General features: G+C 37.1%; 1 protein-coding gene across 9 annotated transcripts in view; it reads right to left on the reverse strand.

The window, feature by feature from the left end:
* Positions 1-5,657: 5,657 nt before the first annotated feature.
* The window catches only part of EYA4 (EYA transcriptional coactivator and phosphatase 4), a 76,918-nt gene continuing 56,976 nt past the window's right edge, over positions 5,658-25,599 (reverse strand). For 5 of the 9 annotated variants that reach the window (XM_026072818.1, XM_026072817.1, XM_026072822.1 and 2 more), the window contains 7 exons: positions 22,238-22,327; positions 15,022-15,080; positions 14,755-14,915; positions 12,379-12,493; positions 10,514-10,635; positions 8,079-8,179; positions 6,359-6,439 (listed from right to left, as the gene is read on the reverse strand). In XM_026072818.1, the coding sequence (XP_025928603.1) occupies positions 6,359-6,439; positions 8,079-8,179; positions 10,514-10,635; positions 12,379-12,493; positions 14,755-14,915; positions 15,022-15,080; positions 22,238-22,327 (729 nt within the window). Of the gene's footprint in view, positions 6,440-8,078; positions 8,180-8,218; positions 8,320-10,513; positions 10,636-12,378; positions 12,494-14,754; positions 14,916-15,021; positions 15,081-22,237; positions 22,328-25,599 lie in introns of all 9 variants that reach the window. The other 4 variants (XM_026072819.1, XM_026072823.1, XM_026072820.1 and 1 more) reach the window with 2 other exon arrangements.

Here is a 25,599-nt window from a genome sequence, read left to right on the forward strand (position 1 = left end):
GTGTACAAGTATCTGAAGGGAGGGTGTCGAGAGGATGGAGCCAGACTCTTTTCAGTGGTGCCCAGCAACAGGACGCGAGGCAACGGGCACAAACTGGAACACAGACAGTTCCATCTGAACATGAGGAAAAACTTCTTCACTGTGAGGGTGACAGAGCACTGGAACAGGTTGCCCAGAGAGGTTGTGGAGTCTCCTTCTCTGGAGATATTCAAAACCCGCCTGGACGCGATGCTGTGAAATGTGCTCTAGGTGACCCTGCTTGAGCAGGGGGGTTGGACTAGATGATCTCCAGAGGTCCCTTCCAACCTCAACCATTCTATGATTCTGTGATTTTCTGTTCTTGCCCAACCTAAAAATTAATTTGTGCAACCATTTGATCTTTTCTTTCTCCCTCTTCTTCCCAAAAGGAAATAAAATCCTTTCTCCATTTTTACTAGTGGTTTCAGATTAGAGCCTCAGTTCTTAGAAAAATCAAGCTTTGAAGCTACTAGAGAAACTAACATGCAAAAACAAACTACTGAGCTTTTTTCACTTTCTGAGCATTCCCACTGCTGCCTGGGCTTTTGGAACTGAAATAATTCCCCCATATTTAAAAATATTTGCAAAATGTTTCAGAATCCATGATTTGTTTGGGTGAAAGGAAGATAGATCAAACAAGTCAATCCTAAATGTGCATGCCCTAAAGATCATAATACCTTGGCAAACAATGGAAGAGACACATAAGACATAATTCTATTCTGAATTTCTGCTTGGTTTTCCTTTGGAAATCTGGATCGACTATAGGTAATGAGGAAGAGTTATTTCTGCACCTGTAATTGCTATCAGTATAATGTTTTTACTGTAGTTCAGTGCTGGGAATCTTCATGTGCAGGTCCTGTTGATAGTGATGTAGAGCACTGAATTTCTCTGGATCAGCAATGAGAAATGAGGCTAATGCTGTGCTATAACCTGGACAAAAGCTTTTAATGTAAAGGCCCAAGTATCTCTTTTTTTTATCCTGATGTTGAAAAGGGGAAACTTTCTGAAGCCACCCACAATCTTAATGGGATAGGAAAACCATTTTTGGACTCTCTCTTGTCTCACTTTTCTGAAGTTACACTGAAAATTGTTTTTGTTCTTTGGAGCCACATGTAAGTCCATCTGAGAGACACAATGTTGAAACTACTGTTAACAATGGGTCAGTCTGCTCAACAGAAGGGATTTATATTTTTGTCCACCCTATTCTTTGTATTTCCTCCTTTTGGTTCCAAAAATCAGAGTGGAAGACAAATGTACCAAGTACCAGCAAATGTGCATTCCTGTGTCCCCAGTGAACAAAGAGAAACATACTACATATTTTTAATACACTTGAAAATATGTACAATTTTGTAAGGTTTTTGCTTGTCAATATGTACTTTCGGTATTGTGTAAAATACCGTGCACTGTCCAGCTGGCCATATTCATCTATGCGATGCTGCAAATGGCTCATAAATTTTACCATATATAATGATGGGCACTGGGAGAGCACAGTCATTAAATTTAAACATCTGAACAGTTTATCAGAGAAAATGGTATCTTTCTCATTACTTTGTTGTCTTTACATACAGAATAGTTATCTTTGCAATACACATGCTTTAATTTAACTCCTGGGGGGGAAAAAGACCCTTCAATTTTATAAGCTGTCTCTTGTGGTTTAAGAACTGTTGTTACCAAAGCTCTGCCACTCGCAGTGTTATTTCTAAGACTGTAATGTCACATCTTTGTGTGCTGATAGCCTTGTGGCCCCATTTTTGAAGCAACTGCCTTAAAGCCCACACAAACAGACTGTAGAGGGACTGCTTCCTTCAAACCAAGATCAACACCTCACTAAGACATGAAACAATGCTCCCAAAGACACTTTCAGAGTGGAAAGTTTCTGAAGCCTGAGCTTTGACCAAAATTGCTGCTTGTTCTTTAGTATCTCATTCTGTCTCTGAACAACCCACGTTTTGAGCTACTTGTCCGTAAGAAGGATATTAGCATAATATTAGTAAATGAGTTAGTAAGGGAATTAAAATGGTATGTTTATGAAAAGTGTGTCTAAATCATCAATTGGTTTGTTCTGTATTTTGCCCCAAGGACCACAGCAGGCTGCAATCTGGAGCAAACCAACTAGTTCCCTCGATAAGGCAACCTTGTTGCAGCCCAGAGGGTGGTTCCCTCTAGAGGCTGTGCCCTACAGATAACACACGAGCCAGTCTCTACCAAACCTCAAAGRCACACGGTTGCTCCTGGCAGGGATCACAAAGACAGCATGGACATACTTAGAACGACTCCAAAGTCTCGCCCAATTCCCATAACAGATGTGTACTGAGGGTTTCAACCACAAACCAAACATCTTACAACATGGTATAGTGCAGAAAAATGACATTTCCAAGTGTATTTATTGAGAAATAGTAAAGATGTACATATTTTTACAAGCTTTAATTTTAATTTACATTTTCTTAAATTATGTAGGCCCCAGTAAACTATAATTTGCTAATACATGACAGAGACCCTTGGCTTCAATTGTATTTCCAAAATGCTGCTATTGCTGAGATTTTGGCTCATGTCACTTCAATTCCTCTTTAGAGATACTAAATACCATATTCATTTAAAGCATATGCTTCGTATCAGTCCTGTAGAGATGACTTTTGAACCAAAACCCTGGATCTGGATCCAACCTCTCAGCGAAAATCTATGGTCTTCCTATTGTGGGCCAAATCCATATTCTCCACATACTCTGCAGTCCTTATCGGCTGCAGGATTTCATTTGCGCCAGGATGAAGTGTGCTTGTATACAGGATTTTGATTTGGCCTTATCTCCCTTGTGAATGCTCACACTGGAACATACTTTGCATCTGCTTTAGATGCAAACCCTGCTGCTCACACTGGATTCTAATAAAATGGTTCTGGGAGCTAGCTGCCTGCACGGGTGTCTAAAAAAAGTGTCATTTTTAGTTTTTGCTTTCCTGTTTTACTGATACACTGAACTGCATGGCATTATCTCATATTTACGTAAGATACTACTCTGTGACTGCGATCACGCTGTTATTTGTATTCTGCAAGCTGACTATTCAAATGCCTAATGTTTAAGTACTGTACTGACTGAAAACTGCTACAGTATCAGCAAAAGGCATTATATTCTATAACTCATTTGCACAAAGTACTTGCAAACACGACATTGTGCTCAATCTTGGTTGTTGAGGATAGGCTGAAGGAAAGGCAGTTTCTGATTAATATGCTGTTGAATTAAAATGCACTCAGTGTCAAAATGACCAGCCTTCAGTTTAATCTACCAAGGCCCAGCTGGAACCGTCTGACGTGACTGTATCTCTGCCTTGGATATTTTCTCAACTGTATTTTTCATTCAGGAAAATTTACCAGAGTAATTTCTCTCTCTGAGGCAGGTGTGTACTACAAAATTTTATTAAAAGATATATACCAATTTTTCCTTAGCAAGAGATTATTTGTGCTCTGCAACTTTTAGAATTCTAGTATTGCAAAAGTCTTAGAGCTAAATCCCTGAATTTTCTTTTGATGTAAATTTCTGTGGATTATTTTTATAATTAACTTCTACTATGGTAGTACCTAGAATCCAAGTTAAAATCAGAACTTTGTTGTGCTCTGCAAAACATCCCTCCTTTTTGCCTCCATCCCCTCTCTGGAAGTCCAGTATATTATTAATTGAGCCATASCTGCCAAAGAGAGAATTAGGCACAACTCTAATGAAGGCACTGCAAACCCTTTATAAAAACTGGTGACTGTTGCTGGGCTATTGTTTGGTTTTAGATCTGATTTGGAAAAGAACTCTGAAAAGCTGAAAAAATAACTGAGAAATAATATTGCTTCATGCATTTGAATAACACTATCAATTGTTTAAAAAAAAAAGAAAAATAAGCTAGTTCACCATAACAAATTTTTTGTTTTATAACAACTTCTATGTTAAGATTCTCATGTGATGTTACCATGCTGGAACTTGAGGAGGGCTTTGTTTAAACTTTTTTTCCTATTCCAGTAGAAACACTTTATTCCCACCTAAAATATTATAAAAAGCTTATACAACAGCTTTTTATGGAAAATGTACTGTTAGGCCAAATCTGTCTAGACAGGTACTGTAAATATTAAAATGATACACATCATTTTTACTTGTTGGATACACAAATCTCTCACCCAAGTAGCTGGTATATCATGATTTTGTATGAGTCAAGTCTCATGTGGCAGTTGCACACTGCTCAGCAAAAACAGATCATCATTAGTTAGTTGTGTGGTGATTTGTATATCCAATTCCAATAGAGCAAACAAATCCAATTTTTACTAAATTATAAAGGAGTTTTGCCTTGGATTTTCAGTGGCTCCAGGCTTTCACCTACAAACTAACTTTGACCATAATCTAGAGTTTAAACAAAAATGAAATTTGCTTACTACCTGGTAACTAGAAAAGTGGTGGCTTCACAGCACAGAGAGAGAACTTCTCTCCAGTGCTGACTACTACTGTGCTTGTGTAGGCATCCTGGAGTTTACATTTCCCATCTTCTCCTACTCATATCTCTTCACATAGTCAGAGCACACAGAACCTCAGGTGTCTCCACTTACAGTGTTAAAAATTAAAAAGCGGTTTCCATCCTCTCCAATGAAAGATGCACCACTTGTAGTTGTTTCACAGTGCTGTTTCACAGTTGTTTCACAACTGAAAGTGGGGTGCTGGGGACCCTGTGTACAATATGCACCTTGTTCACTTTCCAAAGCTGGAGGGTWGCAGGTTAAAAACTCAAGGGGTAATTATCATTGTGTGGACCATAATTATTATTAGAAATGGCTGAAATTAGGGGAATGTATTTCTCAATATTTCTTCACAAAAGTCCCCTCTTTGTCCTTTCCTCAGATGCCTGAGCTGCTATTTAAATTTCCAAATTCAAAAACACTTGGGATAGGCTCCTGTGCAATATTCTTATCCACTCAAAAACAGGTGAAAAAACAAGACATCAGCCCAGCCCTGAAGACACACTTATGTGGAACAGAATGGAAAAGCTACCAAAACACTGTAATATTTACCAAAAAGGACTGTACTCCTGAAAAGGCCAATGCCACCATGTCAGCAATTTCAACAACTTGTGTTGGCCCTGAATATGCTGTGTAGCATAATTTGTGCATCTGACTGGTAAGAGAGTCTTTAATAAGTTTTCTTTCCTAAAGAACTTGGGTTTTATCCCCTATCGGTGCTTAGTAACATTGCATTTTCACCTTCCAGTAATGCCACCAGCACACTCCAAATAAATACGTTTGTCTGCTGGCTGGGAATTTGTTCTTTCATATATAGCAGATGCACTCACTGTATGGCTTTCAGTGGACTAAGTAATTTATGAATATGGCTCTTAGTTCTCTCACTGGGGAATCAAGAAATGATGTTGAAGGTGTTAAACACTTTTGTTAGCTGTCAAGGTAACGGTCCCCAGTATCAGTCTCGCAATATCCTCTTAACTTGCCTCAAACAATCATTGGAATTATTCAGAATCCAAATAAAAACACAAACTTTCCTTTATTATTATTTCTTTTAATGCAACAAATACTTAAATGCTTTGGTGCAGCCCTGCTCTTTGATTGCTTTGAATTTGAAATTTGGTCATGTCAAAAATTATCACAAAGATTTTTTTTTTTGTTTATCTACATAGTTTTTAACCAAAATTACATTATAACACACGAACACAGTCTTCTCTTTAAGGCACAACACATCATTATGCACATTCTGTTTGCCAAACTTATAAAAGAGACAATATTATATAACCTTTCCCTCCCCTCCCCCCCAAAAAGAAAGAAAAATTGCATCCACTTCCAAAATCAGCTGCTAATAAAGTCACAGTAAATTATTTTCATCAATAATTTACACAAATTACAGGACTAGACAGGATTGTCATTATACAGTCTGAGTGCATTCCAATTCAGATTTTCTGGGTTAGGTAGGCTAAAGTCTGGTTCAAACCTCAGTGCTGAGAATATATCCCATTTTGAGGAATGTCGGTTGGAAAACGCATGTTGGTGCTTTGCCAGTTTGAGTCCTTTGTTCTCTCCTGTCAGGGCTCATTTGGTATGTACCAGCAACCTCCACAGTTTTAATTCATTTAAAAACGTTGCATATATAAGACCATAGAGCTTCCTTACGTAGCACTAACGTTTCAACTCCATTCAGTAATCTGAATTCTTCAATTTGGAATTTTTAATTCCAAATATTTCTTCCCTTCTTAAGACAATTCATATGTGTAAAGCCAGAGGCATTGAATCACACATAAAAATTCAGTGTACTTGAAATATATATATATATATATATATATATATAAAAAGGAGCGCCAACTTTAGAACACAGTTACAAATACTCTAGTTCCAGTGCCTGATGGAGAGCCAAGAGGTCCGAATGACTGGATATCCTCCAGAAAGGCATGTTGTGCTGTGTTTGTTAGATGAGGAAAAAAGGTGAGGAAAAATGAACACTGTGACATAGGGTGGTATATGACAGACATCTGGTCAACTTGCAACCATGTATTTTACACCATTGTGTTTCTGGATTGATTTTTGTTAGTAAGATACTGACAAAAATCAGACCAAAATAGATCTGAGCTTATTTCTTTGACTGAAAGTAAATAAATAGATTGTCTTTCCTACTAGTTTCTTTGGAAAGAACTCACTACTTAGAGAGGGCTATTTGCTTTTTTTTTAGCATGGAATCCCATACAGTGGAGCATCAATAGGAAATCTCTGTTTCAGCTCCACTTACTATACTTTGCAAAAGATGGAGTGACCATTTAAAGGGTTATAAGACTTTCATTAAAGGAGGCCTCACTTACAACACTTTGAAATAGAGCTGAAATACATTTTTTTCCACTGAGGGAAAAAAAAATCTCTTTTAGGGAGAAAACAACAAATTACTAGTTTTAAAAAAAGATAATTTATGTTGCAGTCAGCATCAGTGTCTGTGGGACAAGCAGATATATGCACTATTCTCCCTTAGCAATTGTCCAGAATGGAATAAAAAACATACTTCCCCATTCTGTTCAGATCTATTTGTAATGTACTGGGTTCATCTATCCCTATGAATCTGCATCTGTTCATGCAATATAGCTACCATTAAGAAAAAAGCATGCCAAACTGGAAAGTACACAATCCAACCACCTTTGTTTAGCACAAACTATAAAAGACCCATCACCAGTAATGTACCTGTATTAAAGAACCATTTGGAATGAGCATTTTGGTTATTTGCATTTTGTTTCCATTACAACTACACTGTAAAAATTACTTAATACTAAAAGGGCATTTAATTTTGCTTTTCCTAGCACAAAGGCATTTATGTCACTTGGCCTGTGAAAGCCTGAGGCAAAAATTTTCAGTTTCTGCACACTTCCAGGGGTTATACTGGGAAGTATAGCTCTCAAATTATTACTAATTTTATCTGTTTCTGAACATTGAAAACTTATCTGGTGAAGTTTTCACTCAAACTTTTAACTTGAGAAAACTGAGTAATTCTAAAGAATCAGATCTTTTTTATAAACACCAATTTGGTGCACAATATGTACATTGTGTCCTTTTTGATTTTGCAGATACATATTTCTTGAAGTAAACTATATGCTCATCACATTTCCTCCAGTAAACTGCAGATCTCTGTTTATGTTAGCAAAAATTTGCACTATCCTTTAGATATTTTTCCACATTCTCTGTAACACTTCTCTTGAAACCTCCCTGATTTCACCCTTTAAAGAAAACCACTACCCAACCATCATTTCCTAGCTCTTGCTGTGTCATCTTTTTAGGATTACTTTGCTTGAAGTTAATCAGACATTTTGCCCTCATCAGTTTTTGTATATTTTATAAATAATTTTGCAATTTTTATTTCCAAACTGAAACAAAGCAAATGCTAGAATCCAAATGGTTCATTTCATTGTAAGTGTTGGTTTCATCATGCTTTTGTTGCCTTGCATCTGTAGACTGAAATTATTTGTCATTCTGCCATTGCGCAACACTAACAGAAATGCAAACAGAAAGGCTTGCATTAGTAGCTATGTATCACACCAACATTTCAGTAGACAGGTTACCTTTTTTGCTGCCTGTTCTTCTTCTACACCATCCCCAATTACAACATATACTACTTTTCTGCCAAACCTTTGCATTATTCGTTCAAAGCAACTTTCTTTTCCTGGAAGATAAATGAGATAAGAGTTCAGAGTGAAGTTACCTGATTAGCTGCATGCTCCTCATCTCGGCCATCTCCAATCACAACATAAGTTATGTTAGTGCCAAATCTGGACACTATACGCTCAAAACAGCTCTCTTTGCCTGAAAAACAATGCACTAATTAAGCTATCAAGTGAGTTATGGTGAAGCTCTATAAAGGATTATTGCAGTGGTAAGGCATTGTTACTACTACTTTTTTATAGCTCTCAGCCTTGTGATTTAGAGCTAAAACTGGTGAGAAGCAATGAATTCCCTTAGTGACAATAAGCTGCTTCCACTAAAACTATATTTCTATGTTAAGAGTTACAGAAAAGCTACTAAAATAAAGGAATTACCAACACTGTAAAAAAAGAATAGGTCAGTGAATGAATAATTGAATTAAATGATTCCCTATTATTGTAATAATAATTTTTCAACAAAAGCAGCAACTTTACTTCAATGTATCTGCAGCAATGAGCTATGCAGCAATGGAAAAAATGGTCAAAGAACAATGGACAAGGAAAACAAAATTAGACAGCAGTTTCCAGGGGGAACTTCATGAAATATTTGCCTCTTTTACAGGGCTATGGAAGCAAGGAGGCTAAGACAGTAACAACAAATAATAAGTAGGATTGAAAAGGACCATGAGAGGTCATCTAGCCTATCTTCCCCCACTACTGCAGGTTCAGTTTTACCCAACAAATGCCTCTGCAAGCTATTCTAAAAATATTCTGATGTTGGTGATTTCACAACTTCCACAGGCGATTCCCATGTTTAATTAACCTTTACCATTAGGAAGTTTCTCCTTGATATCCAAACTACACACACCTTATTGCAATGAAACCATCAGTTACTGTCTTACCTCCCATCAACATAGAGAAAGATTATTTCTTTTCTCTCTGCCATGGCTTTTTAGATACCTTAAGGCTGTTACTATGCCTCCCCCCAGGTTTTTCAGTCTCTTTTCACAAGCTCATGTTTTTTAGATCTCTGATTCTTATTGCGCTCCTCTTATTTTTCTTCAGATGGTCCACAAAAAATGGCTTATGATTAGCAAAAGCATTGTGTGTATTATGTTGAATGAGGATCAGATTTCACTGTGTGTAAACAGTAGTCACAGTTATAGCTCTGTGCCCAGTGCAGTGAAGAGATCACCGAGATGAAAAGTAAAGAGAGATCCTGCACCCAGCAGAGTTTACTGTGTTCCTGACAGAGTTGTAACAGTGGCCACGTTGTTCCTAGAAGGAATTCCTGATGCAGAAATCCTTCAATGGCTTCCAGAAATGGTGCTTCACTTCCCACCCCTTTCTGTGATGTTGGCACTATTTCTCAATGCTCCTTCCCATGGTCTGAGTGTAATCTCAATAACTGAATCCAAAATACACAGGCTGTAAGACAGACGACATTCTCTCCCCAGGCTGGTTAATACCATGTGATGTTTGGGATACTTCTGCCTTGACTCAAGTTTTTTAAAGTATTTGAAGCATTTCTGTCTATAAGACAGCTACAGCTCATTAAAAGATGATTAATTGATTTTCTTGACCCTGTTAGAATATGCATTGTTTTTTCACTTATGAAAATCATTTAGGAAATATATTCGAATACTCTGTCAGTGCAGTCTCACACTCTGTTACATAAGATGATGTGGATACCGAAATTAAGCATTCCTAAATCAATAAACGATACATCATGAAGTCTGCCAAGATTTTTGGAAATCTGCCAAGTTGTTAACAGGCTGTGTCATGTTTCACAGGAATGGTGACATTTCTTAGTTTACACGAAAATTTTGGATGTGATTTCAAAACTATGAATTCCCAAACTGTGATACACAAGCCCCTTCAAAGAGGTAAGTAGCTACCAACAAAATAGGGAACTGCCCTTGTGATATCCATCAACATGGCTTCTGTTGGTAACATTACCATCACTGATGTATTATGCTTCCAGAAGAAGCTTGTGAAACTGTGGCCTAGCTTACATAAAGCTGAAGGTCAGACCAGAGACTATTTTAAAGAAAGTTCTGTTTAGATTTTAATTAACAAAACTCGTTTCTTTATTCTTTTCCACATTTTTTCTGTACTATGAGAGGCTTTGAAGAGAGGCCTAGTACTGGAGCCTTTACTCCTTTAGGCATCATAGAAAATATGCTCAATTAGGATTCCTATAATTGATAAAAACAATCTAAACACATGCAATACATAACTCTTATAACTGACAACATAAGTGTCAGGAAAGTGGTTTTGAATCCATCCATTACTGGCAAAAAAATTGTTGATAATGCAATGTTTCATCCGATTGGATGAAAGTATCATTTTCTTACCTATTTTGGTTGCACTGTAAATATTTTCAATAGGAAAAGCTCCTCCTAAGCTGTATAACAGGACTTTTGCAAGTGCTGGAATAAGCTGGGTTGTTGTTACCAACACGTTTACGCAGTTACTCCTAAAAGGAGAGAAGCAGTTTAAATCCATTTCCCAAATGCTGATGTGATAACATAGCCAATGAGAGCATATTCAACATTCCTCAGCATTTACTTTCACTCATACTGCTGTGCTACTCAGCACCACCACCTCCAGAAAAAGGTACATGAAACTTTTGGAAAAATCCCATCTTTTCCTATCCTCTACATAAATATGCAGGTCTGACTAGTAGGAAGTATTCCACACTGCTTTATGAAAACCAGAACCCTGAAGATGACTCCACTAAAATACAGATATCTAACATCACTGATTACTTTTGAAAATAGGCATCCTAAAGCTTTGGAAGCATGTTTTTCAAGCTGGCAATTACTTATCACTAACTACCAGCCAGTTAAAAGTGTTAGGAGAAAGTGAAAAGATCATTTGTTACTCTCCTGAGGGGAAAGAAACAGACAATACACATTTCTGCATAATGGGAATTTAATAACTAGACATCACTTTCTTCACGTTTCAAGAGTAGGAATATTTCTGAGAAGAGGGAGAAGCTGAGATAGCAGTTACACAACAAAAACTCAAGGCCAAGCTACTTCACAAGCACTGATAGGCTGGAACATGAGTATGACCAAAGTGTGAACACGGAGCCAAGAGCAACTACTTGTGATTTTTGATCCTGGTCCTTCCACAAATTCCAAGAAAGACCTTCGGCTACTGCCTTTATGTATGTCTCAATTTCCTGTCAGCGACATGTAAATAATGTTTAGCTGCCTCATAGATATCTTCTGAAGATTTATATCTGTACCTAATGTAATCGTAAATCTGTAAATAAATGACTATTATTTAACAGTTTTGAGTAACTGATAACGATTTTTCCAGACTCATCCACCAATGCTCAAATGGTCTTCATTACAGAGTGCATGAGCTAAGAAATGCAGAGCTAAGCACAGCAAATTAAACAGAATTTTTATTTTTGTTCTCTCGAGGTACTTAAGATGCTTCTAATAAATTTAAACAGCAGAAACATATTGCAAAAATATTTATGAGTTTAAAATAGTTTTTCACACCTTTCCAAGTTTGTTCTTTTCACTCAACACTGATTCCTCCCTCAGACATGCTCAGGAGGCAAGATGGCTAAATGTTGTTCCTTTTTATCATTTAAAACTTCCATTTTTGAGGATTTCAGAAGAAAAACTGCATGGCTAACTAAGCAGCAGCAGCAGTGTTCCCCATTTTGTTATCTCAAAGGAACAACTAATTTTATGTTTCAGGACTGGAAGCACAGACTTTTAACTCAATATTAGTGTATAACATAAATACTTGCTTTTCTAAAAACTTACATATATGCTTAATCATATTGATTATTTGAAAGAAGGACAGAAAGAAAATGATTTTGTGTTCTGGGATCTGTACTGTACTTAGGCACCACTATGAATAGGCACAAGCATTGAAAAATAAAGCATATTTGGAGTTCAGAGGATGCTGCCCACAGGACAATAATTTAAAGGCTGGCTCAGAGTTCTAAAAATATATATATACACAGGGTCATTTACCACATTTTAAAAGTCATTTCATACAATCTCCAATAAATGCTGGAATCACTGAAAATGAAATCAATTTCCATGGAATTTTTCCTTCATCCCATCTAAAAATCATGTTAGACCTATTCTATTCTATAGAGGTACTAGTATCTTGTAATCTAAAATGTCAAAAAAGCCATTACATGTCAAAATTTTTTTTAAAAAGTTTTACAGTAGACTCAAATACATACCTTGTGCTGATAATTGATAATGATTTAAGTGCATTTGTTAGCCAGGAATCTGTTAGAGCTTCAATCTCTGCTCTTAATTGCAACCATGCATCTCTTTTAGCAGGACCGAGGAGACCTTTTATGTAAAAAATCAAGGAAAAAAAGCAGTTAAATTCTGTGCTAGCTGGAATTTATAGATTTTGCAGAGATTGTTTCTATTTTAAATTCCTCTAGAATTTGAATAAACAGCAAAGAGAAAAACTGTTGTCTTCAAGGCTCAGTAAATTGCTTTCTGCTTTCTTTGCAGTCTGGTAACATCAATGTATCAAGCAATGTCAGAGGGTATTGTAGATATCTAATAAGTAGTCATCTTATTTTTTTCATATATTCAGCCTCCTTTACCATGTTTTTAAGTGTACCTCTCTGAAGAATACATTTTTGAAATGAAATTCTCACATACACCTTACCCTCTAATTATCAGAGGCAGTGACAAGGGGATCATGCCATGAGGATCATAGGTAGAGACACTCATAGAGAACAAGGAACTTTAGAATAAACTTTTTTTTCTAGTATCTGCATATGCTTATAACTGCCCTGCTTATGGCTCATTTTATATGTAAATCTCAGGTTAGCATGTGAAAATACAGCATTCGTTTGCTTGCTCTTCACTTCCTGTTCTAGTTACTAATGGCAACTCCTTTTGCAGTACTTACAATATTACAGCCTTGTCTGTACATCATACATTCTCAAAACCTAGGTAGCCCTGACTTCTTTAGAACCAAACTATTTTAAATTTACATATGGCCCTGGAAGAGCAGGCAAGAAGGCACGGTGACCTCTAGTATCCTTCTCCTCTTTCACATCCCATATTCTCAAGAAGTGGTGATGACAGTTTTCAAAAATCTGAAACAAAGCAACCTAAAAACTCCTAGTTTGACCTAGTCTTCTGCTGGCTTCTAATTGCTATTTTGAAATAAAGAGTTACATACATAATAAAAAAGATTATTATAAAGGCTAATGAGTGGAGGGTGCATGAAGGAACTTGCCCCTTAATGCTGCTTGCCCAAGTGGAATATATTTCAGAACCACGATTTGTGGGGGACAATAAAAATCTTAACACAATGTACCAGCACACAGCTGTACTGTGTCTTTGCAACAATGCTTCCTGTTACTGTGTTTCTCTATGCTGTGCTGACATAAGCTCTCATTAGTGTTAAAGCTTTAACGAAATGTAACAGCTTTAGAATCCCAGATGCATTAAGAGATGTCATACAGAAACCCAGTAAATTTGTGGGTAAGACTGTTTCATGTATTCTTTATATATAAAGATTCCATTGATGACAGCAAGGAAAGTCAGGGCAGGGCAGTTTCTTTGGGGACTATCATTCACTTCTCAGGGATTCAAGTCACCACGCTTCAGAGCAAGTAAAATCTAACCATCTACTATCACCCTTCTCTGCTATTGCTTCATCCTGTGACAAGAAAAGACTTTGAACCAGTAAAAGTGAAAATATATAAGCCATATATACCTATTTTATAAAATGATTAAGCCAGTGACAAATTCACTGTCCATATTATTAGCAATATTGTTTTCCATTTTTGAGAAACTGCAGGAACTGCTAAGAGCACACCTATCTGTTTTTGCTGCAGGTGAGCTTTACTTTGAGTTTCAAGTTTCTTTGAAATAAATTTCAACTGAGTTGAAAAAGTCCATGCTACAGAATGGGAAAGAGTTTCCTTGAACCACTGCCTGGTTGGGCTGGCCTCTTCTCAGCCTTGAATGTGGCTGTAGAAATGTTTGAAGATCTGTAAGTATTCTCTGTTCTCTCAATCTCTTGAGTAGTCAGCTGACATATTCCCCTCTTCAGAAGAGGGTTGGCTGTCTCTACAATTCATACACAACTCTCCAGGACATATTCCTTCAGTTCTGCTCCTCTGACTTCCCGAAAACGTGCTGGCACTGAGATGTCCATGAGCGAAAACAACAATAAAAAGCTCTCTTCTCAAATGAAGTTGGGATTTTCTTGCTAACACAATTAACTGTGTTAGCTATGGAGTTATTTTATAGTTAGCTGATTTTAGGCAAGGTAAGTGACTCAGCCAGTAAGTCAATAGGAGGTAGGTATATCCGAGCTGGGTCTGAAGGAGGAAAAATGGGCTCTCTGCATGTTAAATGGAATTCTGCTCTGATTCCCCATTTCTGGTTCTCCTGCACAAGAGCACTATGTAGGATCTGTCATTCCTGTAACCGTCAATAGCAGAAGGTCCAATCACTTAATTTTCTATTCACAAAATGGCTTCCAAGGCACATTCACTTGGCACGAGTTCATTACCATACGGTTTAACCTGATCAGTATTCTAAATTGTTTTTGACAAAAATGTGTTCCTTAAACTCACCTCCTATGTTGTTCTTGTAAGTATTATACAACTCTTTTACTCTTCTGTAACGGAAAGCCAGCTTCCTCATCCAGTCAACCCCTCCTCTTACACCTGTTGGCAGACAAAGGTTTGCACTACTTGCAGCTGCATGGAAGCCATCAGTTGCAAAACTGTAGGTACTGCAAACACCCAAAATACAGTAAAAATAAATACAATGTATTCCTGTAAATGCTCAATTTATTTAATCTTTGAAGAAAAAATTTTGAAACAAACATTTGATCTTACCTTAGGTCTTGACCATTATCATCAGAAGAAACATCATCTATATGAACTTGATCACACTCCTGTTGAAAAAAAAAAATTAAACGATAATTTATTTTAAGAGAGTATGATCACCATGTGCTCAGCATATATGTTGATCTTTGCAGGCCACTAACTGCACCAGAAGATGGCAGTGTATGTACGCTCACAGCCTCATATCAGATCAATTTCTTCAAAATAATAGAAACTTCAACTCTTTCTACACTATAAAAAATATGGGTGAAAATAGGTCTTCAGAAAAGTGATATGTTATTTCAGTGTGGTTTTAGATAAAAATTATTTTTAATTTTAAAAGACAACATTTATCAGCCCTCTCTTAGAGTCTCTCTAGTGTGCCAGTATTTCAAAATCACCTAAACCGTATTTCCCCACTCTCTGAAAAGTAGTAATGATGAACCTCAAAAGGCATGTCATTTATGTTAGGTCTCTAGGAGTGTGGATGCTTATCAGATTCTTGTCTTGATTTATCCAAGTGCCTTTGGCTGGGAAATCTCAAAGAATCAATCAGTCCTGGAGAATGTCACTATTTCCTGGTTTTGGAAGGGCTGGAAGTAACTCCAGGGAACTGCGAGGTACAGTGAAAATTTAACTCCCCTCCAAAATGTTTTTATAAGTGCATACCTATCACATATCTCTTTCTGCACATTGGTTACAGCAGAAAGACAGGAAAATACAGAGGGAAGCAAAAATAAATAGGTATTTCAAGACACCATGCAATGGTAAATATAAACAAGTCTTGCAGGCATTGTATTATTGCCTTCTGTAGTTGCTAGAATTAACATCTGAACTCAAAGACACACCTGAAATTCAGTGTCTGGAGATTTTACTTTCCCGTATAAGTGTTTTTGTTTTTGTTTTTTGTATTTAGAATAGCTGTTGTTAACATAATTAATTTAATTTGTGAAAAAATTCAAAGACAGATTTAAAAATGACTCACCAACTATGTTGTTTTCAATAATTTAATCTCATCACTAGAACAAAGTGGGGCTGAACTTTCCAAATGCACAGTTTCATGCTTCAAATAAAGAGTTATCTGGGTCACCTACTTCAAATAAAGTTGCTGACAAGCTACACTTAGGTCAGACTCTCTGTGACATGCAGGAGTATGCAGTTCTACATTTCAAATCTCAGTCTAGTACTAGGGCTAATCTGTCCAGAAAAAGGACAAATCAGAGCACAGGAGTGATTTCCAAATGTATATACCACAAATTCCTAGAGTTTTTTCAGGGAAAACAATATCAGTGTGAGTTTGGGGAAATACCATTTCTGGTCCAAAGTTTTGTTTGCTTTGCACTGAATGAAAATTTAGTAGGTTTTTACCCACATGAAGCAATTTTGTTAAAAAAATCAGATTAGCAATTTGTGGATAAATAAATACATACAATGTCATTTTAATACATGCAATCATAATGTAAAATTCTGCATCAAGACTAAAAGATTGAGTGGCTAAATTCTGCTCATCTGGCTTAATCTATTGAGACAGGCATGAAAGAACTGCAGTTTGAGGAAAAGAAATTAATCACTCTTCTCCCCACTAGAGAAATAAAATACATTTTTGATTATATCTGAGGAGCAGATTAATCTGAGCTGTAGAACATTTTAAAGAAGCTGAATTTGGATATAAATAACAGATGAAAAGAGAAAGAAAAGAGGAATTGACTGCTGTAATAAAAAAGTTCGTTTTTTAATCTTTGTTTATTATTTATTCTCCTGAAAAAAATGCAACTATACTCCACCCAGTGGAGCACAGGAACTCAAAAATCAGACAAAACGCCCCTTTGGGACAAATTCTAACCCAGTATTTTACAGTCTCTGAGCAATATCTGGCTTCCTCATCACCTTCACTGGTTTCAATGGGACTGGTCAAAGCATTAGAAAATTTTAAAAGTTTAAGAACCAGTCCTGTGAATTTGAACAAGTACTAAGTACATGGAGAGCACACAGAAGCCCTCATGGATAAAAATGAGTGTCTGCTRTTCTTTGGTTTTTTTTAAGTCATTCGGCTATACTGCTCCAGCCTTGAAAATATCAGATAACAATTCTACTGTGGGTGGCAAAGGCTCAGCTGTTTACTTTTATTTTTTTGCTCACATTTTGCTCATTGACTCAAGAATTCTGATTACTTGACTCTTGTCCCTGCAGTAAAGTCACTTAGTTAACACCCATCTAGGGTGGATCAAAATCAACAGCATTCTCCACCTTCCTCCATTTTCTTCCTCCTCTTCTCCTTTTGGAGCCACTCAATACCCACATCCACTCAACAGTCTGGCAGTACACAGTTCTTGAACAACAGCAAGCTCATGTGTCCACCACTCTTTGTTTCATTTTATTTTGTTTTCTATTTGTTTCATCAACTTCAAGTAAAATGTTTACATTTTACAAATTCATTTATCTAGGGCGAGCAAACTTTCAAAAAGAGAAGAAGGCTTTGTAAAACTGAGTAGACGGTTTGGGCAGATTTGAGACAGTTCTCTCCTTTTCCCAAAAGAAACAGGAAAGTGGTGGCACAACACTAGATTTGAATTTGCTCGTAAGTGAGACCAAACAGTTGTGCAGAAGAAGGAAAGCAAGCTCTCCGTCAGTTTAAATGTTAAGGTAAAGTACCTTTCACAACAGCTACAGTACTGGCTTACACCCTTCTCAACATGGGTCACTGGCTGTGCAAGGTCAAAACTAAGAAAGATAAAATATATTTGCTCTTACTGAGTGCACAGAAAATAATATAGGTATGATAACTGTTTTTTTGTTTGAAGCAATGCTAATTTAAGTAATATCTGAGTGCCGTCAATTCTTTGCAGGAAGTTTTAGAGCCTGAAAATTTGAGAGTACAGAATCAACAAATCATCCATAAAATTATCCTCCTGGAATGGCAATGTCATTATCTAGTAAAAACACTGACTCACWGCAGTGAAAACAAAAATGCTGTTACAGAGCAGATATTCAGCACTATGCCTTCTCAGGCTATACAGAACTAATCATTTAATGTATATGCTTCAGACTCTGTTAAAACTGGTTTGAGCTGCTTCCCAAATTTTGAGTGTTATTTAAACATATTTTTTCTCCCTCATTTCCATTCCCTAATGAGAAAAAAACAATTACAAAATCTTATTTAAAATATGCTAGGCTTACCATAAAAATGAAAATGTAATTCAGTTCATTTTAAATAAATATGCTTTTCTTCATTGCTCTAGAGAGTAGAGGAGGATAATGGGAGTAGAAAAACTCATGTCCAAATTACTGCTTGCATTTTGTAGATGCTGATTGTTTTGTGGGTGTGCATATAGTATGCCCTACCAATTTTCTAAAAGCTGTCCTAAAATTAATATTGAAATAGAGAGAAAAGCTTCATTTTATTTCTGACCTGGTGGAGAACAGAATGTATTACTCTGGATGTTATTACTGAACTTAGTCCCATCCCCTACGCATTGCTCAGGCACATGAACTTTCTAGAGCACAAGACTTCTACTTTCATGGCAAAATACCAATTGCCTCCCAAGTGATATTTCTCAAGCTAACTAAAATTTATACACTGAGAATGAAATAGCTGGAGAACAGCCTAGCCTCAAATAAAACTGCAGCTTGGCTGATTAGAACACGGGTTAGTAGGTCAGCAGGGAATGTCTCAACAGACTGGAATTTCTGCATCAGCAGTCATTGTAATAAGACATATTTGCATAAAGGAAGGAAAGCTTTATTTTTGTATGTGATAACTTTCAATAACTTGGTTGTTATTACTAGCCCTTGGTATGTAGTGCTTACAACCAAGCAAGAGAGGGAAAAAAAAAGACAGCTTAGAGGACTTAGTGACTGGAGTCAACATTATAGGAATATGGCTTCATTGGTCTCTTACAGGTATCATGTCCAGAGCTGCATGGTTTATTGTGATGATAGATGAAAGCAAGACAGACCATATGGGACATGATGGCTCACCACTTCAGAAAAGTGAGATGATGAAAGGATAAGTAATCTGTGTACTGAATAAAAGCCCATCTCACTTCTCCCAGTAAGAACTAAAGGCCTTGTGCCTTGATGATCATGACCATCAGAAGCTCAGCCTGCTGTTGTTACATTGCAGACTACCTCCCCACTCCTGAGGAAGGGGGGGGGGGAGAGAGAGAGAGAGAGGAATACAAAACAAGAACTGGAGAAGGATATAGCGAATTCTCAGAATCCCTTACACAGTTATCATGCAGATCCACGGTAATATTCAGCGCTTAGTAATGTCCTTGTGCTCTGCAAACATTTAAACAGACAGATTTACTTGTCTGCATATTAAAAGGATGCCTCTATGTATTTTGGCATAGGATGCTATGCTCTTGAGTACAAAAGCTGTTGTAACCTTACTTGCCAAGAACATAGAAACTTGTTGGTCTTCTGGTATGTGCTAGAATTTGTGCATACAGCTCAGAACAAGAACTTTGGAAACTTTGGTAATCTTGTAATAGAGTTGGTTTTGAAACAATGCTGAATTCTGGGTTATAAAACACTTAACTGCCTACAGAAATTGGTTTTAATCAAATCAAACTGATTGAGTTACGAGACTCTCAAAGAAAGTCCCCAAGCAGAATTTTTTGATTTATCTAAAACTGAAAACTGTTTGGATACTCTTCAAGTTCTGGAATGAGCTGGAGTATGAATTTTTGGACAGGATATTAAAAGAACCCTATTAAGAATATACAAGATGTGATGATACAGATTTTTAACTGACCTATGACTGCTGAGCCTGAAATGGCTAAATAAATAACGAGAGAAAGGAATGAAGCTTCAGCAGCCACAAGCGAGAATAAAGAGATATGCAAAGAGGGGAAAGTTCCATTTTGCTGAACTCTTCCACTTGAACTCAGCACAAGCTTGAAGAAATCTGGGCACATGCTACTGAAGGGCTTAAAGTTCATTGGGTGCCACATGAAATGTGAGTGTGCTGGGGCAAAGGTCTGTTAAAAAGAAATTTAAGCAATGCTTTGAAAAATTGATTTGGAATCTATCCCTGGTATGGGGCACCAGAAAGAGAACATTCACCGAATGCACTTGCATTGTCAAGTGATGACTCACTAAGACTGCAATAAAACACCGACCGGCTGAGGCATATCCAGGGTTTTAATTTCTTATGTTTCTGCCACTGAAAGGAGGAACTGCAGCTCAGGTATAGGGTGAAGCAGATCCTAGTTTCCCGACTTGAAAAGAGCTGAGGATAAATGAGGTCTGCAAGGGACAGCAAAGACAACCTCAGCCTGGTACCTTCTGATTTTCCTCCCACCTACGGCTAACAAAGGAACAGAGGAAGTGCACACTAGAAAAATCCAGGTCCCAATGGATGAAAAAATCTAATTTATCTTCATTTTCTCCATTCACTCATCAGATACCTTCCTCTGGCATTTTAAACAAAAACTCAGTCTTCCAACTGTGGTTACTGGCAAAATATCTGTCCATGGAGGGAACACTGTGATCTACTCTGAGTAGGAAAACAATTGATTTGGATCAGGGGAAGGTCTGAAAAGCCTCTAGTTTAATTTGAGAGCTGCTTTTTCACTCACTGTTTATTCTACAAAATAAATAAATAAATAAACACAGTCGTAAGACTGTCACATTCCATGTTAACAGATCTGGACTCCAGGACTGAAACAAAATGTTTCTGAAGCATTGCTGATGGGCCTACTTCCCAGACAGTTGTCACTTTGGCAGTGTGATTTTAACAGRTGAGCAATCCACAGTGGTCGTTGCCTGGGAAAAGGTCTCTCCCTTTTCTGACCAGATGTCAAAATGCATGCCTTGGCACACTGTGACAAAACGTGGTCTCCTGGTTACCTCAGGAAGAAAATGTGGGCAACCAAAAAGACTGACATTGTCAGTCCATGACACACTACCCTTGAAAGTCTGCCAGATCAGAATTTTGGGACGGGAACTTGTGTCCAGATTTCCCCCTGTGATCTGGAAGGGGAAACAAATAAATGAAAGATGAAGAAACACCATCAACTAAAGAGTACAGTATCTGATTCCCAACAGGATTCGATATGCAGAGATCATGTATGAATTGGCCAAACTCATATACCTCTGAGACGTCCAGAAATCTGGTGGCAAGCATCTGCCAAAAGCATAGGACAGTGAAGAATCTGAACTAAAGAGTATTCATGTTATTTAGTACGGCTTACTGAAAGTCTCTAAAAGGAATACAGGGATATAAATGAAATTACCTGGAAGGTAACTAAAAATTTAAGGAATTGAATCAGATGTATAGGTGGTGACTTGAATGTTAAGACTCATAATATTCCATATAATCCTGACTATGTTTTGTACAACACCTATAAGTACTATCTGAATTCTTTCAGCCTTCTTAGCTAAAAAATAACCTTAAATCAATCCAGAAACTTCTAAACAGAGTTCAGAAAAGCCTTTCTGTTGGTTGATGTTGAAAACGAGACAGATACAAAATTTTTTTATTTTTCTTCCATATACCACTTTGGCACTTTTCAGAATGTGCCACTCCTGCCTGTAATTTCTCACTTTAAATTCACAGTATTCTGCAGGGAGTGGAGAAGGGGAGAAGATGACCTGCACATAAGCTCTTCTATTCTAATGGCAAGGTTTTGACACTGATGATCAGAAGGAACCTGTGTCCTCAGACTGTGTCCTCCGTTTCTATGGCATTAGAGATATCAATGATGAGATAATCTACTACAGTTACAGTTCTCTTGATGCTGTGTTCTTTCAAGTGAATGAAGAGTATTCTTCCTTTGAGCAGGAAAGGGGTGGGGGGGAGGCCAAAATGCTACTCAAGAGTGTTGAGAGAAGAATGTAGTCACTCATGGTCAGATGATATCATCCACTGAAAGCAAATGAATTTTGAGAACTTCAAGAGAAAGGATGGGAGATACATAGGTCCCTCTCCTGGAAATCACTGCAGACAACTCTAAATCCATGGAAACCGAAAACAAGATGCCCACAGAACAAAGATCTGTGCTACAGAGAGGAAGGGGTAGTTTTCATATTCCCACTCTCCCCTAGTTTCACGGAAGGACCCTGGTGCCAAAGAAAATCACTGCCACCTGGCTAACCTCTGTCTGATTAGAGTCTGACTGAGGTCTGGAGAAGCAGATAACATCACACTTAAACACGAATGCATAGGAAAACCACTGTGGTAGAAACCCAGGTGTAATGGTGTTAATGTTTCTTTGATTCTTACCTCCAAGTCGTTAAAAAATAAATGCGTATCAGCAAGGTTAAAAATCATTTCTTCCATTCGCAGGCCAAGGGTCACTGCCATTGGAGGATCCTTAAAAAAACAGAAAACAAGATTAACTACTTAATTACCTTTAAGGTATATCACAATTACTTTAAAAGCTGCTGTATAAGAAGTGTTTTGAAAAATTAACCCTGCAACAAACTTCTGCAAAATCCTTTAAGTATTAGGTTATTTTAATATAAAGCTACAAGAAGAGATTGCTGAACTAGTGTGAGAACACTTGGGGAGCTGGGGATGTTAAAACACCATTTTCAACAAGTCAAGGCATTTACAACCTGGCTAACCTATGACAAAGGGGAAACCTAATGGTCATGTGCAAACCTGCATAAATATTAAGGCTGTAAATGGGGAAGAAATTTCTCACAAGAGATATATGTAAGAAAGCAAATGTTTATTATAATAAGAATATATTGCATTTTTCATCYCTGAGCCTTTTACAAAAATATGTAGATATCTTAACCATCAATTAATAGGCAGAAGAAAAAGGAACCATGGAGCAATAACTGATTTTTCTGAGCCTATGTACCAAGACAGTAGCACAGGCAGGAACAAAATTATTCCATGTGGCACCTAGTCTATTGCACAATTCCTTTGATCTCTTGGCTTTTCTCTGAACTGAAAATCTTCCTAATTTTTGGAAACACAGAATCTCCTCTACTGACTCCTGGAAGAATCCTCACCAAGGCCATGCTAAACTGGACTAAGACTGGCAAAAATTTCTTTGCAGGTGATTATCCTACACTGTGATAGGAAGGCATGATTTAAGAGGCCTTTTCAATTTCTAATGTGCTGCTTAATAAAAATATAAAAGCCAGTCTGAATCTTTGTCCATTTCCCCAAACTGAGTTTCACTTTAGATAATATCACTGTCTTACCTATGCTTTTGCCTATAACAATTCTTCATTACACTTTCTGCTGCTCCAGAACGTATCCTCAATCCCTGCTCCTGGTCTTTCCCAGTCTCAATATTTACTCCTCTGCTCCTGCAGGCACTCACCGATGAATTTCCAGGCTCTTTTTTAAGGTTTTATTGCAGGCATCCAACAAAGTACCTGTAAATGTTCTTCTACGTGTTCTTCAGTTTGTCTACAATCTATAGCACAATTCTTTAGGTGGTCCACAGTAATGAGAAAACATATGTAAGCTTGTTTGTTTGTCCAGAGATCATTCCTTAATTTAAGTTATTAAATATAGGATTCTTCCCCCGGATGAGATTCCATTCAAAATTTTGTATCTCTTTGTTGTTGGGCTTTCACACTCCCTATGAAATCATTCTGTCCCAGCAAATTACCACAAATGTACTGCTCTGCAATAACAGTTTGTCTTAGAGCATTTAGCATGCAACAAACGTGAGGTAATTAATTTGACTTTGCGAGGTTTGCTAGGAAAGAGGTTAAGCCAAGCTACATTAACTTACATTTGTTTAGGATAAGAATGCACACATGGACAGTTTCCAATGTTCAGCTGACACCTGGAAACTAGTTATTCCATGACCTTAATCATCTGCCTGAGCTTGTGAGGTTCAGTTAACTTTTTTATGTTAAGGTTGCTGCAGTACTCTACCTATAAAGTAGATTTGAGCCTCTTCTCATTAAAATAAGAAAAAAATCTGTATTTCATAATTTAAACTCTGACTGACATTGTGAGTTTTCAGAAATCCTTTCTTAAATACCTTGGGATTAAGAGACTTAAAATTTACCACTGTGTTCCCATCTGGCAGCAAAATCACACAAAACCTCAAATGATCATTTGTTAGTATTATGATCAAAGGCTTCCCAATCAGGATCAGACATCTCCTATTTCAGGGCTTTGCAAGACAGAATAAAAGATGGCTTCTGCCCTGCAGCACTTAAAAACTAACGGTAAAATCTGAAACATAGACATATTTTGACCCTTGCTCATGAAAAAGTCAGACTTGAAGGGGACAATAGTGTACAAGAAATTGTAATGATCCAAAGTTAGACCCAATTCTCTGTCAGTGAGAGTGAAAGGAAGTATTTTTATATTGACCTTTGAACTGGTCCAGGCTACTTTTCAGAAGCAAAAACAAATCGCAGTGCCTAGTAAAATAACTTGGTCTCCTATGTCTTCTGCAACCATGTTCACTGGATCCAAAAGACACTTGGGTGAAGGGTGCAGCAAGTGCAAAGGTCTTTTTTCCACAGGGATGATTAAGGAACACACATTGACAGATTTGTAAAATCCCACATACTCACAGCACAAATCATAAAAAACTCTGGACTCATGAGATTCCTCATCAAGCCTAATACTTTTATCAAAATGTCATTATGTATAAACATGTGTTTCTCCTTTCTCTTGAAGTTTTTTCAGTGCCCAGTAAATTAAAATTTTTTCCTCTTCATACCATATAGTAAAGAGATTTTGCAATATGCTTTTTTACCTCAATCCTATGAACACGAAGGCATGTGCATAACTTTATGCACAGGTGGTAACTCATTTTTATTTATGTGAGTTGTTATTCACTGGAATGTTTTCAAGATTGGAATCTTAGACTTTTGATTCTCAGCCCCCTTTTCTCCTTCCTGGGTAGAAGCAGACTTAAATGCGGAAATCTGTTATAACATATTCCATTATAATCCAATTTATTTTAACAGAAACTACCAACTATGTATCACAATTTCCTGCCTTGCCTTGTATAGTTGAAAGACATAACTGTGACAAAGCTTTTATGATTTTCTTATTAGTAGTTGTGTAACCAGCTACGCATGACTTTATAACTGTTAAAATGAGATTTCCTATGTCTCTCTTTTGACATGGGCAAGTGTGAAATATTGTTATGTACTACATGCAAAATAAAATAAACCAAAGAGACTTCATAACAACTTCTGCTAAAAAGAGTCACTGGAATTGAGTTCTCAAGGTACAAACAATTCTTCCTTTAATAAATCTGCCCAAACTTGCACTGCAACTGTTTAACAAGTATTGGACATCGAGTTCCAGTTCCATTTAAGTTCACCTCTTCACATACAGAAACAGATAGAGGAAGTAGATTTGTCAGAGTTTAGTGGTTTCATAACATTTGCAGAATGTGGAGGAACATCACAATCATTGTTTTACTGTCTTTCAACTTGAAGCAGAAGTTGCAGACTGACTCAAGTGGCACAAAGAACTGAGTGTTGAAAAGAAAGCAAGAAACATGCAGCTGATACAGATTTGAGCACAGCAAATTGAGAAACTGAATAAAAGGCAGACTGAACTTCTGCCAAAATGGTATTTTGTGCTATTCTGCACAAGCACACGCAAAAGAGGAAATAATAATAATAATAATAATAATAATAATA

Source organism: Apteryx rowi, unplaced genomic scaffold (assembly GCF_003343035.1).
Source record: "Apteryx rowi isolate R43461 unplaced genomic scaffold, aptRow1 scaffold_351, whole genome shotgun sequence".
Lineage (NCBI taxonomy): Eukaryota > Metazoa > Chordata > Aves > Apterygiformes > Apterygidae > Apteryx > Apteryx rowi.